The 20,706-nt window shown below is 37.2% G+C and overlaps 1 protein-coding gene across 7 annotated transcripts in view; it reads left to right on the plus strand.

Annotated features, from left to right (window-relative positions):
• Window positions 1–20,706, plus strand: part of Vwa3b (von Willebrand factor A domain containing 3B) — a 197,238-nt gene that overhangs the window by 122,088 nt on the left and 54,444 nt on the right. For 6 of the 7 annotated variants that reach the window (XM_090336462.1, XM_090336458.1, XM_090336460.1 and 3 more), the window contains 3 exons: window positions 8,365–8,483; window positions 10,849–10,899; window positions 13,224–13,425. In XM_090336462.1, coding sequence (XP_090192588.1) covers window positions 8,365–8,483; window positions 10,849–10,899; window positions 13,224–13,425 — 372 coding nt within the window. The remainder of the gene's footprint in view (window positions 1–8,364; window positions 8,484–10,848; window positions 10,900–13,223; window positions 13,426–20,706) is intronic. The other variant, XM_090336461.1, reaches the window with a different exon arrangement.

A 20,706-nucleotide genomic window follows, 5' to 3' on the forward strand; every position in this document is an offset into this window, starting at 1 on the left:
CATTTGCTGCTGAAAAAAATGTATATTGTGTTGTTGCTGGGTGAAATAATCTGCAGATGTCTGTTAGATCTAGTTGGTCTATATAGTTGTTCAATTCAGAAGTTTCTCTGTTGAGTTTTCGCCTGGTTGATCTGTCCATAGGTGAGAGTGGTGTGTTAAAGTCACCTACAATCACTGTGTTTTGATCTATGTATGGTTTCAGTGAAAGTAAAGTTTGCTTGATGAAGTTCGGTGCTCTGGGATTAGGTATGTAAATGTTTAGGCTGGTTATGTCCTCCTGGAGGAGAGATCCCTTTATTAGTATGTAATAACCTTCTTTGTCTTTTCTCATTAATTTTAGTTTGAAGTCTATTTTATCTGATATGAGGATGGCAACTCCGGCCTATTTATAGGGGCCATTAGTTTGATATACTTTGTTCCAACCTCTCACTTTCTAAAAATGTTTGTGCTTTTGGGCAAGATGTGTCTCTTGAAGACAGAAGAATGATGGATCTTGCTTTTTGATCCAACTAGACAGTCTATGCCATTTAATTGGAGAGTTAAGTCGATTGATATTGAGGGGTAGGATTGAGAAACATTTACTAGTTCCTGCCATTTTTAAAGGCTTTCATTAGGGCCTGTGGGTTGACAGTTCTTGTGGTACTTAGATGGTATGAGTTTTAGGTGCCATTTCTTTGTCAGTATTATGTCTGTGTTGGTTTCCAATGTGTCGGACAACTTTGAGAATTTTCTGTAATGCTGGTTTGGTTGGTATGTACTGGTGGAACTTTTCCTTGGAATGGAAGGTTTTTATTGAGCCCTCAGTTATGAATGAGAGCTTCTTGTATCTGGATAGGCTTGCCCTTTTGGATATTTGGGAAGTTCTCTGAGATAATTCCTTGAAGTATATTTCCAATACCATTGACTTCTTTCTCTAGACCCTCCTCAATACCAATTAGCCTTAAATTAGTCTTCCTAATTGTATCTTGGACCTCCTGAAGCGTTCTCTCATATTTCCTAGATTTGGTTTGACTCATTTTCTGTTCTTTCTGTATAACATCTAAATTATCTTCAACCCCGGAAATTCTCTCCTTTGTGTTGTCTAACCTGCTATCAAAACTTTCTAATTTATTCTTCATTTCTCTTGCTTCTAATTGCTCATTTTTGATTCCTTGCATGTCTTGTTTTAAATCGTGTATGGATTTCTTTAACTCCTTGATTTCCATTTGATTGGTTAGCTCAGCAGCTTTATTCTCATCGGACATTTGTTGGAGTTTGGTCACCTTTTTGTTTGTGGATTCTATGAATTTGTTCATTTTTCTTTGAAAAACCTTCATTACGGCATCCTTTATGGCTTCCTCTTTTTCACGTATCACCTTGTTTATGGTTTCATCATGTTTAGATATGGCTTCCTCCTGTATCTCTTTCTTTATGGTTTCAAACTTTTCTTTAATCATGTTTACCAATTGCATGTGTATAGCACTTAGAGGACTCTCCTCTAGTTTTGCCATTGACTGCTCAATTGCCTGTTTATATTGCGTGGGAGATGCTATTCATTGATTTGTCATTTTTCTTGAGTTTCTTGTTCTGCCCATTTGAAGATGGGAGCAAGATTACTACTACAAAAAGATTCCAATTTTTCAGATATAACCAACCTACACGTCTTTAGCTGGCTGACAATAGATGTTCACAATTTTAGATTGGTATTATCACTCTCTCTTTCTTTTTTTGCACTTACAGATAAGTCTAATACCACCACTGATCACCGACTTATGAACAAAACAATAAACCCCTCAATCTAATCTCTATTATATTTAAGTCCCTCTGGACGTAGAGTATAATTGAACACCTAGATATACAGAATTGCTCAACAACCATATACTGTATGCATTATAAGAGTTGAAGGATGAATAGAGGACCAGAGATAGAAAAATAGTATGAAAGACTACAGGGGAGGTAAGAAAAGAATAATGTAGGAGTGTAAGATTAATATAGTAATGAAGAAAAGGGATAGGGTAAGGATAACTAAGCTAATGTGATAGACAAATAGAATATTTGAGTACCAAGTTTAGAAAAAAATAAGATAAAACTTATGAAAATAAGAAGAGTGATAAGAAGAATATATAGAGAAAAGAGGGAGGTATATATAGGGGATTTCAATGATAAAAATTTTTTAAAGAAAATATAAACAAAACAAAACAACAACACACACACACAAAAAAAGAAAGAAAAACGGTGGGAGGAGATTCCACACTACTGTGAGTTCTTACACAAGAAATACTAGGTTTAAGAACCAGCAGATTAAGAAGCAGTTGACTGTATCAGTATAGATATCATTTGTATCCAGACTGTGCCCAGAGCTGTCACTATTTTTCTAGGAACAACCACAATGACAGAAGGAATGTGGGAAAAGAAAGAGGAGGAAAAAAAAAAGGAAAGAATCATAACATTAAAAAAAAGGTGTAGGTAAAATGGCAAAGAAAAAACTAAGAACACATAAAAATGCAACTGAAAAGGGGTAGAAGAAAAAAAGAAAAAGAACAAAAAGAAAAAATGAGAAAAGAAAAGGGTATTCAGTCTTTTGGTGGGGGGGACGTGGAGGGCAGAATAGGTAACTTGTGTCTCCACTAAATTCGGATCCAAACACTTCAGAAAGTCCTTTTCTCTTGTGATTTGTCTTTGCGGTTTTTCGGATCAGACTGCTTGATAGGGAAAAAGAAGCTGACAGAGTCACGGGCGGCTTTGTTTACCAGGCCTGTGGCCCAGCACAGGGGACAGACTTCAGCAGCGCCGGGAGAAAACTTCTGACTAAGCTATCTGTGGAAAATCCTTTGCCCTTTAGAATGATGGCACTGCCAGCATCACCTCTCAGGTTCCAATTGCTTTGGCCGGGTCTTTGCCAGCGGTCAAGATGGCACTGCTCTCAGCTGGTGGGGGAGGGAATTCCTTCCCAATGCCATTCCATGAGCAGAAGTGGAAACTTCTCCTCGGAGGTACTCACAAATTGCTGGATTCTCTGGTTCTGTGAAGCTGGCAGGACTGCGCCATGGTCAGGTGACGGTTCTGGGCTCCTGTAGGTTCTGTCTGGCTCTGTCCAGAGCTGGCACGTCTTCACTGCCGAGAAGCGCTGTCCACTCAGGTCGCTGTCCGCACCGAGCGGCTACTGCCGCTCTCCCAAACTAATACTTCTAAAAAGAGAAGAACTACAGAATTTGGTAGAAAGGAAAGCCATATAACCAAAACTACATTAAATATGTTTGTCTATAAGGAGATTGGAAGACAAAATGGAGAATGACAAATACCCGAAAGAGAGAACAAAAGTATTGCTATCATAATTAATATTGATAAAGCCATTTTTGTGCTCAGTACTTGCTTTGGGGATATTTTATTAACACTGGGAAACATTTGAACAGAATCAGTCCAAATTGGCTTGTTCAAGAATTCCAGGAATCTGTTTATACTTAGTGATCCTCTTTTCCTTCCTCTCTTCATCCCTTCTTCATTCCTTCTCTCCCTCCCTCTGTTATTGCATTAGTGATGTTCCAGAGAGGAATTATTTTCCTGGCCTTTGTGTACTGAATTTGTGGCAATGTTACAAAAGAGAGCACATCAAAGTAGATACAAAGTTTGTTAGAAAAGATAGATAATACATGACCTAGGCATGGGTACAGAGTGCTCTAGTATCAAAGATAGTTATGGCTTAAATTCACCTTAGGAAAAGTGTTCCCTCTATTCCAACACCTGACACATTAAATCATTCTTGCCATTACACCGTTTCATCAACCTGGCCCAGAAACTTCAGTTGATCCATTCATAAACGTTTGAGCATCCCTTTAAACAAAAGGTATGTTCTCCCAAGTGCACTCTTTAGAATAGAGGTCCATTTTTGAGAATTATTTTTTCTTTGAGATTACTTCTTATGCCCATGGGAGTCATTTTTTTCCAACCATTTTCCCTCCTCCATAAGCTCAGGAGATGCTTACTCAGTTCCTGGAGTACGCTAATTATTTGGCTAATTATTTGGGCAAGTTGACATTGTAACAGAAAGAATTGTCCCCTCCCCTCCTTTTTACTAAAGGATACAAATTATAAGTGTAAGGCTTGGAGGAATTTCTTGATTCCTCAGTAGCCACTTGATTATTTATAACATAATTCCTAAGCCCTATAAATATGGGAAGATGGCCACAGGCAGCTGAAGAAAGCTTACAAGAAACATACCTTAAAAAAAGAAAGTAGCATACCTCTCTGACCTGTCATCCCATCATGTACCAAGGGATTTCATTTGCTGTGGGCCACATGTTTTCCATCCTTATAAAGACAAACAGTGCCAATATGCTTTTAGTCAAGCTGCTTATTAATACATGGTTTGTCTCTGAATTTCTGGCTCCTGTGTCCCATGCCTTATTTTCCCTTATCCTGTTTCAAACCAAGATACACACACACACACACACACACACACACACACACATAATTTTTCTACAATAATTTTTCTACATGTGTACATATATATATATATATATATATATATACCTCTAGCTTTACATTTTTCATAGTAACTATCTTGTTACTAAAGCCTGATTAATATCAATTTGGTAAGTCTCTAGAAAACTTAAACAGGTAATTCCTTGACATTTCCTCTGTTAACCATTATAAGCAGAAGGATCATTCTGTTATTAAAGTACTAAGAAAGCCATTTTCAAAGGTGCTATGATCAGATGGTTTTATCCCTCTCAAACAGAGCCCTTGACTTCTCCTTGAACTTCACTTCCCCACATGTTCCTTAAAGAAGCTGAGCAACTAAGATCCTGATCCCCCAAACCTTGAGAAAGCCTTTTGTGACCTCAGTCACACTCAACTTGACATCATAAAGAGGCTATCTTATCTTACCTCCATGTAACCACCATGTTATAAAAAAGTAAGACCACAGACTAAAGGTGTGGAGTATGCCATTGTGTTTCTCTAAACCTGCATGCAGAAAGGAAGGAGAGTGGGTAAGTCAGATTTAAACTACTACTAGCAAGTCCACCATGGCTACTCAAGGCATGAGATCCAAATCCACAAAAGAGGGAAGTATACTTGAATCGACTTTAACTATGTGAATTCAGTACACAAGCTGATCCTGGTGAAATGTTACGTTACTATTTTGTGGTATTAATTTTGAATTGAGGCATATATAAGTTGGCAAATTGAAAGACAAATTTAGACTTCTAAAGGTATTTTTTCCTCCAGGGAGAGAAAGACAAAAATGTCTTTCATTATTGTTAGGATTGACTTTTTCCACCTCTGAAAGCTTATGTGACATTAGCTCTGTTTTTGAGAGATGATTTTTTTTCTTTTTACTTGTGCAAGCTTCAATTTCAAAATCCAATGGTTTCACCTTTAACCCACTGTTCTGGTCTCTTTCCTTTGACATGAATCATTTAGAAGCCACATGTCATATTTATGTGGTTTGGAAGTAGCTAGGTTGAGCTATGAAGCCTTTAACTTCCTTTCTTTCCCTTCTGTTTCCAAAATTTTTTGCCTTTTATTTTTTTTCTTTATGTCTTAGTGGTTTCCTTATATGCATTTTTTAACATACATAGTCTTTAGAAAACAGAAAAAAGTGAAAATCCTCCCTCCCTCCTTGCTTGTCCTGAAACTCCCAAGTTCTAGAAATAACCACTTTGATGATTTTATATCTAATATAATTTATGTTTTAGATATTAAGAAAAAAAGCATTGCTGATAATGTTGACAACCTCAGGGCTGCCTCATTAGATCCCTTTCTCTGAATTTAGCCTGAATTTCCATGTGTCTTTCAATATTTTTATTAGTATTTTAATTGTTTTCATATTTTAATATAAATGTTCTAGAATCTTGTTATACATACTGTTAAGGAAAGAATCAGAATGAAGTAACTTTTGCTTGGGGCACTGAAAATGCCATCTGTGTTGACCTTTGGAACAGGGGTAACTTTTGCACCACAATGCCCCTTCTCCTAAACCACTTACACCCCATCTGATCTCTCTTACAAAACAGTTTAGCTGCCAGCACCAGTTCTTGCCAACATATGATTTCATTTCCAACCTTCCTTATGAACGAGAATAAATATAGCCAAAGTTTTATAAAACCTTATAGCATGTTTTCAACTGTTGTTTCTCTAGCAATCTTTCTATTCTATTCTATTCTAGTCTCGTCTAGTCTAATCTATCTTACTATCTTGAAATGTCTACTTAACTATATTGAGGTTTCTCCATCTCTGTACTCCACCTCTCATCATCTATATTGTTCTTTGTATCTCTGTGATGTTCTGGGGAGACTTTAGTGCTATCCAATTCATCATTTAAAAAATATATCTTAGAGTTTATTCTTTTAGGATTATTGGTTTCAATCTTTTTTTCAAGGTAGACTTTTTGAGTTTTTTCCATCTATTTCTTCTTACGGCATTTCAGTGAGTTTTTTGTGGCATATATGTCCTTTCTGTCTGATCAGCCTACTCATAATAATTTTGGTCATAATATAATGTAATTTTTAGCTAGCTTATTATATCATTTCTTCTTAAGTGCTTTGACATTGTGATTATTGATTTGCTCAGCTATTATTTTTAGCTACTTATTTGCTGTGTGTGTATTTGAGAATTTTAGTATGTTGGATCATTTTAACAATATTTTTGTGTTTGTGTGTGTATGTATGTATGTATGTATGTATGGATGGATGGATGGATGGATCTGGGATTAGAACTCAGGGCCTATTGCCTATTGTTTTTGTTTAACATTTTGCTCCAAAGCTGGTGGGTTATCACTTGAGTCATATTTCAACAGCCTTTTGTTGTTAATTGAAGCTAAAAGTCTCCTGCTTCAAACCTCAATCCTCGGATCTCAGCCTCCTGAATAGCTAAGATTACAAGTATGAGCCACCAGTACCAGGCTCATTTTTACAAGATTTTAAAATTTGTTTTCTTTCTCCTGTTATGCGGTTGCCTAAGTCTGTCCTCCTGGACCCCTCCTCCCACCTCCACTCTAGCCATCAGGGACACTATGTAGTTTCATGATAATACTGTGACTTGCAATAGCCATTTCAAGTGAGACTGGCTTGTTTCAGTCTTCATTGATGGATTCTACATGTGTCCTTATTCACTAGGCAAGGTGAGAGACTCTCCTACCAGTGCTGAGCTCATTTGCTGAGCTTGATTCTGGCCCCTCTCTTCAGAGTGCTCAAAGTCCTGCCTGCCAGCCAGAGACAACAGTGGGCACAGACTCCACAGCCTACATATTCAGCCCTTACCCTTTTGTTAATTTCTTTTCAGCTTCCTATTTCTAAAACTCAATTACATCTTCCATTATTACTTCTTCCTTTGCATTGTCTTCTTGAACAATAAAATATTGTACACTAGACTTTTATATGATTTTAGAGGCAAAGGGATACATTATCATTAAAAGTAAAAAAAAAAAAAGTTATTTCTTAAAAGTAATTTATCTGATCTGGGAGATTGGCCTAGTGGTAGAATGTTTGCCTAGCATGCACTAAGGCCTGGGTTCTATTTCTTGGTACCACATACATAGAAAAACCAGAAGTGGTGCTGTGGCTCAAGTAGTAGAGCTCTAGCCTTGAGAAAGCCAAAGGACATTGCACAGGCCCCAGGACTGGCAGAAAAAAAAGTAATTTCTCTTTCCTTACGATCTGAATCATGAACAGTTCTGAAACAATTTTATCATTTCATCTTTTTCTGGAAGATATTTTCCTTTTTATGTAAATATTAAGTATCAGGGAACTGGAGTCATGGCACAAGTGGTAGAGCTCCAGCTGTTGGTGAAAAAGTGAGCAGTGTGAAGCCATAAATTCAAGCTCTGGTACCAGACTCTGTGTGTGTGTGTGTGCATGTGTAGTGTATATACACTCTTATGTATATACTATTATAGTTTGAGGTCTATGCATTTATTCTTTCATCAATAAATATTGGCTGAAGATAAGCATCTGGTGTAGACTAAAGATCAAATGGGAATGCTATAATATTCTGCCTTTACTGTAGGATAAGGTTTTATGCTACAAGATGTTTTATTTAAAAATGACATTTCATGTATGTAATTTCACACACACACACAAATCCTGCAACAGCCAGCCATGCACAATAGGTCACACATGTAATTCTATGTACTTAGGAGGCTGAGACTGAGAGGTTCACAGTTTTAGTCTACCTTCGGCAAAATGCTTATCTCAGTGGAACAAACAGGGCATGAGGGTTCATGCTTGTTATCACAGCTACGGCAAAAAGCTGTATTTACTACATTCCCTACAGTTACAATGTGTTGTTTTGCAATTAGAAAATATTTAGCCATGTGTGTAAACCTTTGAAGGCTCAAGTTAACTTGCCAAGTGATGCCTTTTTCCCTTTGGTCTTGCTGTGTAGGTGTTCCCACTGGCACATGTGTGCAGTGACACAAATAAGATGACTTTCATTAACCCCCAAGGAGTCAAGCTCAATAGCTACAAGCAAAAAGTGGAACAGGCAATCAAGTCCTATGAAAAGTGAGTCGTACTCCTGCTTCTTTTCTGTGGGTATGGAATTTATTTCAACATGTGTTCTCATTTTTGCATAGACTATCTTATCAGAAGCAATAACCTAAAAATTGCCCAACCTTAACATCACTGGAAGTCAACATAATGTCTGATGTTGTTAATGTTATATTTAACAAAAGCTTCCTGATCTTAAGGACTGGAGCCTGGTTCAAGTGGTAGAGCACTTGCTTGGTATGTCTAGGGAGTGTGTTCAATTCTCTGTATATCAATAAAAAAGTATTTAAGAATTGTATTGCTATAGATATGCCATTTCCCTTTTGTATCTCACTTTCCTTTCTCAAGATATACAAAATATGAAAAGCAATCAATGAAATATTTAAGCTCCCTTGCAATTACTGTATTGAGACTTTTCCAACAAAAGTAAGCCAGGCATAAACTTCAAATATCAACCTTAATTCATATGACCTTACTTAGCCAGAGTGTCTATGTGTAGGCATCCTTCTGTTTGAATATTTAAAGACTTTAGGCAGTCATTTTGGCTTCATGTATCTGAGAAGAAGCTTTGACTATTTTCAGTGCTATCTAAATTCTAGAGTGATTTTTTTGTATCTCATTTTTGATACAATGAAGTCAAGGTAACAGTTCTCATATCCACAAAAGAAACCTTATTTCTATCATGGCGATGGGATTGTGCTTGGAAAACTCTTCTGTGGTCTATTATTTACTGAGCCAAATATTGGACCAGATTTTTGAAGTGTCATTAGTTACCAGTTACTTTGCAAATGAGCCATTTGAAAACTAGGAATAGAGTGAACCAGTTCATACAAATTTGTCTCCTGTAACAAGCAAAGGAAAACATGGTTAGTAAAACTTCTGAATCAAGGAGCTTGGACCAGCCTCAGAAAAGTGCTCACACCCAGGTCCTCTCACCTCCCAGAGTGCTCTGCTCCTCTCATACATTTAGTGGCTTTCTTCCATCTATTACCCTGCTCAGTAGAGCACTGGGGTGGATGGACACTATGGTGGACTGTATTTCCCTGTATGTCCCAAGCTTTGAACTAGACCCAATTTGCCCTGAAGCCCTTACCCCCACTCCCAGCTTTGCCCATTCCACTGAATCTAATTTCACATTTATATCTAAGAGAATTTGTAGTAGTTCTTCTTTTATGTAAGTCTTAAAAGACCTGATCATTGTTAAATAAGCCACATAATGAAAGAAACATAATTTCTAAATAAGACCCAAAGAACCAAAACCTTCCAGGGAGACAGAAGTACCAAGCTGGCTCACTGCCTTCTTCCTCTTTCCGCCACTTACAGAATACTTGCCTCTGTCAGACACATTTCCATGTGCTCTGCACAGGCTAGCTCATAGCCCTCAGCTTCATTAGGAAGAAGGCATCACTGTAATCCCCACTTGACAGCAAAGTTTGGTAATGGCCCAGTCTCATCTAGGAAGTGGTGATGCTGAGTGAGCTTCTGGCCCCTGTATAGTGACTCAAGTCCATGCTGTTCCCCAATGGGAGATTTCCTAGCCCTCCTCCACAGATGAGCAAGGCAGGACAATGCTTTTATCCAAAGCATGTTCTCAGAGCCGTGTCCTACTGACATTGGCTGCATTTGTCAGAACAACTCCAGGAGAAGGTGCTGGTCTCTATTTCATTTCATTGAAGCATTTATGTTTCATGAAATCCAATTCATACTACACCCCCTGCAGCAAATGTTCTGTGACCTGCAATCCATAACACCTGCTTGAGGGGGAGAAGGGGGGGTAATGTGGTGTCACAGAACTGAGCTGGACCTTCTGATGTATCACTGATTGCTCACAAGGAGAGTTGTATATACCTCCAAGACCCACTAGCTCCAATCTCCTCCCCTCTGGCTCAACAACTACTCTCGCGGGTTTTGGTAAATTAGATGTGTCACCAGTTAGCTTCTCCATAGCCTCATCTAGGCCAGGCTGTCAGGCAGATTGATGTCTAACATGGGTTCCTGTCCAATTACTTTTTAACCTGCCAACTACTTTTGCTTTATGAATTGAATGAGATTGTCTATAAAACCAAGCTAAGGGATCGGTTTTTCTTTTCCTTGTTGGAGAGGAGGAAAAGAATACTTAGAAATTCTTTAATGGAGAGATGGTGAGGATCCATTTGTTTTCTATGTGTGCTGAATCCTGCTTTAATACTTGACAGGATTGCTACCCAGCCTCAGTCTTCTGCTATAGTACTGGAGGACCGAGATGCTCACATCAGAAGATAGCAGCCTGGTCCAGTGGTGGGGGCACTGCACTTAGCCTCTGCCTACTGTGCCCCTTACAGCCTATGGTTAGCTTTACTGTGAGATGAAGCACTACTTTTAAACTTATCTTTTTTAACAGGCGCTTGAATAAAATTGTTTGGCAAGCATTATCCCAAGAAGAAAAAGAAAAGTAAGCTCTATTCCATTTCCTCATCATTTTTTAATGAAATTTGTGTAAGCAAAACCATTTTAAAGTGTATAATCCAGTGATATTTAAAATGTACAAACCACCACCTCTTTTTAGATTCAAACCTCTTTCATCTCCTTGGAATGGGGGGAATCTGTACCCAGAAAGCAAGAGCTCATTTCCTCTTCCCTAGTCCCTGATAAGGCAGTCTGCTTCCTGTCTCAATTTTCCCATTTGGAAGGAAAAGAATCATACAACATATGGTGCCTTTTGTTTCTGGCTTCTTTTACTTACGGTGAAAATTTAAGCTTCTACATTCATTCAGATTGTGCCATGTATCCTTTAGATGCATATGGAACTTCAAGCAGACCTGAAAAACACACACACACACACACACACACACACACACACACACACAGTTTTATCCATTCATTCTTCTATTAGTGAACATTTTAGTTGTCTCCATTTCAGAGATATTATGAATAATGTGGCTGAATCCATTTGTGTTGAAGTATGAGCATGCATATTTTCATTTCTCTTAAGAATCATGTCCATGACCTTGACATGGTTGTTTCCCTCTAGAAAATATTTAAAGCCAAGCACCAGTGGCTGACACATGTAATTCTAGTTACTTAGGAGGTTGTGGTGTCAGGATCATGCTTCAGAGCCATCCCAGATGGGAAGGTTTCTAAGAATCTTTATCTCCAATTAACCACCAGAAAGCCAGAAGTGGAGTGGTGGCTCAAGTGGAAGAGTACCAGCTGTTGGGGTCCTTCGTCCCCGGTCCCTCTCGACTAGTAGGAGGGATGGGGAAAATCATGCCCCAACCAGGATGAGCCATGAAGGAGAGGGCCCACTGTCCTCCCATACTCAGCCTTCTTACCCCAGGGCACAAACAGAGACGCCACACAGCTTCATCAAGGCAGGAAAATGTCTCTATTCCCCAAATCCCTCCTCCTCATAGTCGGTGCCATAGCCTATCAGCACAACAGGTGGGCAGGACAAAGAGGTCCACATGTTTACCCCTACTACAGGTCTCAGCATAAAGTTATTAGATATGGTGTTACTCGGCCCCCAACAACCAGCCTTGAGCAAAAAACTTCAGAAACAGTGCCCAGGCCCTGAATTCAATCCCCAGGACTGACACACACATGCATGTGCACACAAATTATCTTAATAACGTCAATGTGGTTTTTCAAAAAAAAAGTTTATTAATATTAAGGTTTTGTACCAGGACCTACCATTTAATAAGTCAGGTAATTTCTTTTGCTGGACAATTTCACCCCTTCTTTTACATTTCCCTGGTTTCCACTCCCATCCCTACCCACAAGTTACGCAGGTCATTTTCTACAAGGTGTATACTGAATAGTACAATAGCAGGAATGCAAATGCATTCACTCTCCTTTTTATTCACCCTCCCTTCCTCCCTTCCTACACCCGTTTGCCCCTCCTAGAAGGACAAAATCCAAAGGAGAATAAAACTACTTTTATTCCTAGTCTGTTGATCATTTTGTCATGAAGGGGTGTTGAATTGTGTAAGGCTTTTTTCCTACAATACATTAGAGATAACTGTGTCATTTTTGTCTTTGGTTCTGTTTGCTGGATTACATTTCATGATTTTTGAGTATTGAGCTGTCCTTGCCCCTCTTCCAGAATTCTGGCTCAGAAGCAGCAGGTATTGGAAATTAAACCCAGCACCTGGGCTATCATAACATTCTAGCTTCCCTGTGAGTTCCCCACAGAGTGATCGTCAGCTCATAGAAAGTTGAGTTTTTATTTCTTAAGTGCCCAAACAACAAAGCTGGAAAGTTTAAGCCTATGCAGGCTTACATGGAAGAAAGGAGAGAGATCAAAATAGCTGAAAGTAGTAGAACTGCTTAGCTGAGACAAATGTATTTGTTTTGCTTTTCTTTGTCTTGCTTTGCTTTCCAGAGTTAGTGCTAGGCATAGAAGAGTACATTCTGTTTGAAGTTCATATGGGCTTCTTCCAGATGTGAAGCATAAGGAGAAAGGAGTAGACTCCAATCTCTGTAAAATGGTACTGGAAAAAATTGATGTATATTAAAAAAATTTTAAAGCAGACCATCAAATGGATAAGAGTAATGGATAAAGAATAGCTGCTGTACTCACAGAGTTGGCTAGTTTTTAATCTATGCAAGCTACCAAAGTCTTGAAAGACCAGGAGGGTATAGCTACTATGATTTGTCATCTGACATACTATGCCTGCTTCAACAGATGTTTCTTGGATGAAAGTTAACTGAGGAACCATTTAATTATGTTTTTTTTCATTTTACTTTTCTTTTGTTTCTTTTATGTATGGTTTATAGGCTAGATGCAGTCAAGCCAATACGGTACTTGGAAAACAAAACAGCTTTAAACCAGGCATTAGAACGGTTAAATTGGCCAATTTCCTTAAAAGAACTATCAATGCTGGAGAATGAAATTTTGGCTGGGAAAATGTACATTCAGCAGGCCATGGAGCTCCAGGAGGCTGCCAAGAAGAACTATATGAACAAGGCTCTGGAGGAAGTGAGTATCCTGTTGCTGTCTGTCCTCCCTCCCTCCCCCTACCTCCTACCCTACATCACTGTCATCCTACATTCTCCACTCCCACCCTTCACACTGACTTCTAAAAGAGTTTGAGCCAATCCCTCTCCCAGTACTTCTCATAGGAAGTATCATTTGATTTTAATGTGATCTCACTAAGGCAATACATGTTTTAATTGAAAAACAAATCTAAATAGGATAGTGTTATAATTAAAATCTTGGATTTATATACATTTATGGAGTTATTACAATGAAATTTCTTTGTACGATTAATATATGCTAATATTTTTCAGTTCTGGCGTTTGAACTCAAGGCCTGGGTGCTCTTCCTGAGCCTGTGGGCTCAAGGATAGAGCTCTAACACTTGAGCCACAACTCCATTTCTGGCTTTTTTTGGTGGAAATAAGATTCTCAGAAACTTTCCTGTCTGGGATGGTTCTGAACCATGATCCTCAGATCTCAGCCTTATGGGTAGCTAGGATTACAAGCTCAGCCTTATCAGTAGCTAAGATTACACATGTGAGCTACCAGTGCCTGGCTATGCTGATTCTTTTAAAGGCAAATAATATTTCAGTAAACTCAGTTTCTTCTAGTATCTCAAAAAGAAGTAATCATATAGTAAAGTGCTACCTCTAGATATTATTTTTTATTATTTTAACTTTTTCTTCTTTTTCCCCTGACCTTTTAGAGTAATACAAAAGCCTAGCCTTCGATCTACTACCTAATTGGTGTGTCACCTTGGCTAGTTACTCAGTCTTTTTAAACCTGAGTTTTCTTTAAAATAGGAATACTAATACTCTGAATACTATTCAGAGTTCTTATGAGATAAAACTAAGCACTTTACATTGAGAGCCCTACATAAAGGCAATGATTTTTATTAGTAATAAAACAAATCTTCTAAAAAGGAAAAATTAACATATCATCTGACTGCCTTATTAGCACCACCTCAAGCCTTCCTTCCTATTTAGTTTTTTTCTCCTTAAACATGTTTTCTGCATAGAGGAAGTCTGTAATTATTTCATATTCTTCTTTTAACTAGCATAATTTCATCAACTTTCTCTGTGTTTTGCTGCATATTCAGATTGATAGATACATAATGTAACTTCACTGAGTGTGGACTTTTGTATTATTTTCCAGTGGTTTGCTCTTTTTGGTGTTTTTGTGACTTCTGTGGTGCATATAGTTGAATTTTTTTGTTAGACTGTCTTCTTATGAGAGGAGAGGCCATAAACATTGGAAGCTCACTTTGGTATTATCAATATGAAATGTGGGGGTAGATATAGAAATCTTACTAAATCCTAGATAATTTTCAAATACTCACCATATGATCAACAAAACAAAAAATTCCCAAAGAACTGATGACTTTTGGGGTACATCTTTTAGTTTCAGTCTTGATCAAGTGATACAGGATTGCCTTGGTTTTTACTTTAGTATTTACTATTGTAGATTCTCTAGTTTGTTTTCCTTCCATTTTATTTTATGAAAATTACATTTTTCCTTCAGCGTTGAAAGCTTTTAGGGAGAATGTAAAAGCTTATCACAGAACCCCATATGTTTCCTAAAGTTATACAAATAGAGATTTCCTTGTAGAATTGTTGAGGATTTCAGAATTACTATCTGATACCATTAAACAGTTCTCCTTATCTAAGTATCTTGCACTTACCTAAAAATCAAGGGAACCAAAAGTGAACTATCTACCTTGCCCTGGAAATAAGCTCTTCCTGTGATTGTGCCTGTTCGTGCCCACTTAATTGAAATATTTGAGTCTAGGCAATAATTGTACCTAGAACATGACGTGAAATCCTACCCTTCTGTTAACAGGAAGTGAAGGACTTTGTTGGAACTGTGCCTAATAGAATTTGTTAGAATTATTCTTTTATCTATGCTTTCATTAAATTTCCAAAGAGGAAATTTTGACAATAATATTTCTAATAATATTTTGGTAAACTCACCCTCTTCCAGTATCTTGAAAAGAAGTAATAATTTAGTAAAGTGCTGCCTCTAGGTATTATTTTTTTATTATATTATTTTTTTCTGCTTTTTTTTTCCTGGTTGCATCATCAGGAAATGTGCTTATATCTGTGTTCTGTTCTGACACCTGCTTTTTTGAAAATTATCTTCAAGTAGTTGTACAAAGGAGTTGTCACTCAATGAAGCAGTTTATGCATACAATGCATCTTGATCATTGTCATCCCTTTAGCATTCTCATTCATCCCTCTCAACCTACCCTTTCCTTATTTTTCTTAATTTTGTAGGATGTACACTGAATTCTTTTACTGTATTTCCCTCTCATTTTTCTCTTAATTTGTCTGCCCTTCACCTTTCCCCATCCCTTTTAACTATCCATTTTCCAGTGTTTATTTTGTTGAACTTTGATTTTTGCCCTTCAAATGAATTACACTGTATTCTTCCCTAAATCTACTATATTTCATTTAACACATTTGTATACATTTGCATTTCACCCAGTGTATTTACTTATGTGTTTATAAACAAGTTCTAGCTTCCATAAATGAGAGAAAGCGTGCGCAACTGTTGTCTCTCTGGGCTTGATTTACTTAACATAATTTTTTCCAAATCCTTCCAGTTCTTTGCAAATACTGCAACATCATTCTTTCTAATGTGTATATATACCACATTCCATACCATATTTTCTTGATCCATTCATCCATGAAAGGGCAGTTGGGCTGATTCTGTACCTTGGCTATGGTGAATACTACTACAATGAACATGGTTTGTGCTGATGACTTTATTGTATCCTGGTGTGTAATTTTTTAGGTAAATGGACAAGAGTAGAATTACTGGACCATAGGCTTTTTGAAGAACTTTCACACTGCTTTGTAACGTTCTTAAACAAGTTTACATTTCTACCAATAGTGGTATTAGGGTCCCTTTTGACCATATCTTTGCCAGCATTTATCATTTGTTTTCTTGATAATGGCCATTCTAACTGGGGTCAGGTGGAATCTCAGTGTTGTTTTAATTTGCATTTCTTTTATTGTCAGAAATGTTCAGTATCTCCTCAAGTGCCTGTTGGCCATTTTTACTATTTCTTCTGAGAAGATTTTCTTTAGCTCATTAGCCTATTTGTTAATCACATTGTTGGGGTTTTTTTTGAGGTTTTACTTTTTGAGGTTCACTGTATAGTCTATTTATTAGGCCACCATCTGATGTGTAGTCGGCAAAGTCTCCCATTCTTTAGGCTTTTTAGCTTGTTGGCTATGTCCTTTGCCTTGCAGAAACATTTTAGTTTCATGCAGTCCCATTTATCAAGTTTTTGTTTTTGTTTTTGTCGGTCATGGACTTGAAGTCTGGGTCTGGGTGCTGTAATCCTAACTACTCAGGAGGCTGAGATCTCAGGATCGCAGTTCAAGTCTTTGTTTGATTTTCTCTGCTTCAGGATCTTTGCTCAGAAAGTTCCTGCCTGGACCAACAAGTCCTAATTTTTCTCTGCTCCTTCCTGTAATAGTTTCATAGTTTCAGGTCTTACACTGAGGGTTTTTGTTTTTTTTATAAAATTTGTTTTGAATGGATAGGTAGGGATCCAGTTTCAGTTCTCCACACACAGAGAATACGTTTTCCCAGCATCATTTGTTAAAGAGGCTGTCTTCCTTCCAGCCTATACTTCTGCTTCCTTGACAAATATTTGACAGCTATAGGTCTATGAGTTTATTTCTGGGTCTTCCATTCTGTTCCATCTGTCCTCAGGCCAGTACCAATCTGTTTTGTTTTTACTATAGCTCTGTAATAGTTTGAATTTTGGTATTATTGTACCTCTAACACTACTTTTCTGCTCAAAATTCTTTTTGTTATCCAGGGTCTTTTGTGGTTCCATATGAATGCGTGGATGATTTTCTCTGTCTCAGTGAAGAATGGTGTTGGGATTTTGATGGGTATTGAATTGAATTTGTAGATTGTTTTGGGCAACAATGCCATTTTCATGATATTCTGCCAATTCAGGAGCTTGGAAGGTCTTTCCACTTCCTTGTCTTCAATTTCCTTCTTCACATTTTTATAGTTTTTATTGTAGAGGTCCTTCACATCCTTGATTAAATTAATTTCTAGTTTTTTTTAGATTATTGGGAATGGAATTGCTTTCCTGATTTCAGTTTCAATTTTCTCTTGTTGGCATTAAAAAAAAGCCACTGACTTTTGTGGGTTGATTTTATATATGACTACTTTATCAAAGTTTTTAATCAGCTCTACCAGCTTGGGAGAGGTGAAGTATAGGGTCCTTTAAATATAGGATCATGTTATCTTCAAATTGGGATGGTTTTACTTCTTCCCTCCCTACTTGGAATCCCTTTATGTTTTCATCTTGACATATTGCTCTTGCTAGGATTTGCAGTACTATATTGAAGAGGTATGGAGAAAATGTACATCTTGGTCTTTTCCTGATTTTAGAGGAAATGATTTCAGGTTTTTTTTACTGTTAAGGATAATGTTATTTCTATGTTGGTCATAAACAGCCTTTATTATGTTGAGAAATGTTCTATGTATTCCTATCTTCTCCAGTGTTTGTTTTTATTTTGACAGTCCTGGGGCTTGAACTCAGGATCTGGGCACTGTCCTTGAACACTTGCTCAAGGCGAGTGCTCTGTCACTTGAACCACAATGCTTCTTCTGGCTTTTTTTTTTTGAGTATGTGATACAGAGGAATTGAACCAAGTGCTTTGTGCATGCTACGCAAGCACTGTACCACTAGGCTATGCTTCCAGTCCCCTCACCAGTGTTTTTTTTTAAATTATTTTTTAATCATAAAAGGATGTTATTGTCAAAAAGCTTTTTCTGGATGTATTGAGACCATCATATGACTTTTATCTTTGCTTCTACTAATGTATTGTATTGTATTGTATTTATTGGTTTACATATATCAAATGAGCTTTGCATCTCCATGGTAAATTCTGTTTGAACATAGTGTAGATTTTTTTGGTTACTTGTTGAATTAGGTTGTCTAGTATTTTATTGAGAAGTTTTGCATCTTGTTCATCAAAGAGATAGGTCTGTAGCTCTCTCTCTCTCTCTCTCTCTCTCTCTCTCTCTCTCTCTCTCTCTCTTTCTGTCTCTCTTTCTGTCTCTGTCTGTCTCTGTCTCTGTCTCTCTCTTTTGATGGGTTCCTGCTGGCTTCATATGCTTGAATTCAGGGCCTATGGGTAGCCCTGAGCATTTTTGCTCAATGCTTGTCTCTGCAACTTGAGCCACAGCTTCATTTCCAGCTTTTTGGTGCTTAATTGGAGATGCGGATCTTATGATCCTTTCTGCTTGTACTAGTTTCTAACTTTGATCCTCGGATCTCAGTCTCTTGAACAGCTAAGATTATAGACATGAGCCCCTGGTGCCCAGTTCACCTGCCTTTTTAATTCTCTGATACGGGACTCTCAAAACTATTATTCTGGAAGGCAGATTTTGAAACAGAATTATGTCTGAAATTAGAGAAAGAACTTTACTAAGGAACTGTGTATGTGAAATTAGAAAGTTGAGGCTTTCATTTCACAAAAAGATAATTATTCCTAAGAACTTTATATAATTCCTTATATGCCTACAGTATTTAGTTTAAATAAGGATAAGCATGTATATGTTATATCATTTGATTTTTGCAAATGTGGATTAAGCTGAACATATATTACTACTTATGAGAGAGATTAATTATTGATCATGCCATCTAGCTAGTGGGGAAGTCAAAAAATAATTGTGATGAACAGCAGTGTTCCTGTCTATGAAGTATTCTAACTTCACTTCCTGTGGAATAAGAATAGCCAAGAAAATGTATGTGAATTAATGCACCTTCTATCTGGCAAATATCATGTAACCCTTCTATTAATTACAATAAAAATATATATGAAAAAAAGAATAACCAAGAAAAACCATTCTATCCAGTGAGTGTATAAGTAGAAGTCTACTGAGCTTTCTCTATTTTAAAGAATATTATTGAGTGACATTGATAAAAAAAAGTATTGTACACATAAATTGATATATGGAATTGCAACCGTTTTGTGCAACTGATTGAAGTTCATTAAAAATATAAATAAAGCATTTGTTTTTTTCTTTTACAAAAAGAAAAATAAAAAATAACCTCCATGCAAGCAGTGTCCTTGAATCACCTAGTATTACTTGTATCCACTACACCAAAAATAGAGCCTGAGGCACAGTGGACAGAGAAAGGACAGGAAAGGGAAGATGACACCAGAAGAACAAGAGCTTAGAATTCTTTACTAGGATTTGTATCTGAAAGAACTAGACACCAAGAAGTTTGCAGCAGATGAAAGACATTAGTGGATCTGTCTTTGGGGAAATTATTTTGGCAGCAAGCTAGGGCCTCTGTACAGAGAAAAGACCAAAATCCTGTGCTGTTTCCATTGAGATGGGTAGATTTCTAGAGTCAAGAGAGAACAGTAGGGAGAAAATATCTGGTTGATCTCAGTCTCTGTGAGACTTCCCAGCTTCATCCCAGCTATGCTCAGTGACTCCAAGTCAGAAAAAAAAGACATACATAATCCTGAATTTCCTGGACAAGATGCCAAATGTTTCTAGAACGTTTAGGGAAACAAACAAAACCTGGTCCTTGCATCTGGCATGTGAAGAATTTCAAGCAAGAAATAAATGTAGTCAAAGTAGTAGGAAAGTTTATTAGAAGAAAAATATGTCACAGGAAGACAGCCCTTCATCCTTCTTCCATCTTGCAGTCTTCTTTGTTATTGAGCTAAATAATAATAACTGCAGTCCTTGAAGAAAACTTGAGATAGTCTCCTTTCTCTCTAGTCCTTTTTTCCTCTTTTTTTTACTTTTTACTTCCTTATTCTTTTGCAACCTCCTAACCCCATTTGGTGGTTAGATTTGGTTTTATCATCTTTTTTTCATATATTTTTTATTGTAATTAATAGAAGGGTTACATGATATTTGCCAGATAGATGGTGCATTAATTCCCATACATTGATACCCTTTCACATGTCTTGGTCACCATTTCCCTCCCCCCCACCCCTCATCTTATTTTCTTCTGTTCCCTATTCAATTCCAAATAACCAAATACAAATATATCCGATATATCAGTTAACAAAGTGAGATACTGTAACAATATGAGATAACCAAGGGACAGCAAAAGAGATGAGAGATAACATAGTACCTTAAGAACAACAATCATTCATTATATGGCTTAAGTTTCTATATCCTAGAGATCCTTTCATTTAGCATCCTACTATATGGCCTTTTTTTCTTTCATATATTTTTATTGTAATTAATAGAAGGATTGCATGATATTTGCCAGATGGTG

This window comes from Megascapheus bottae, chromosome 7 (genome assembly GCF_031878675.1).
Source record: "Megascapheus bottae isolate mThoBot1 chromosome 7, mThoBot2.hap1, whole genome shotgun sequence".
NCBI lineage: Eukaryota > Metazoa > Chordata > Mammalia > Rodentia > Geomyidae > Megascapheus > Megascapheus bottae.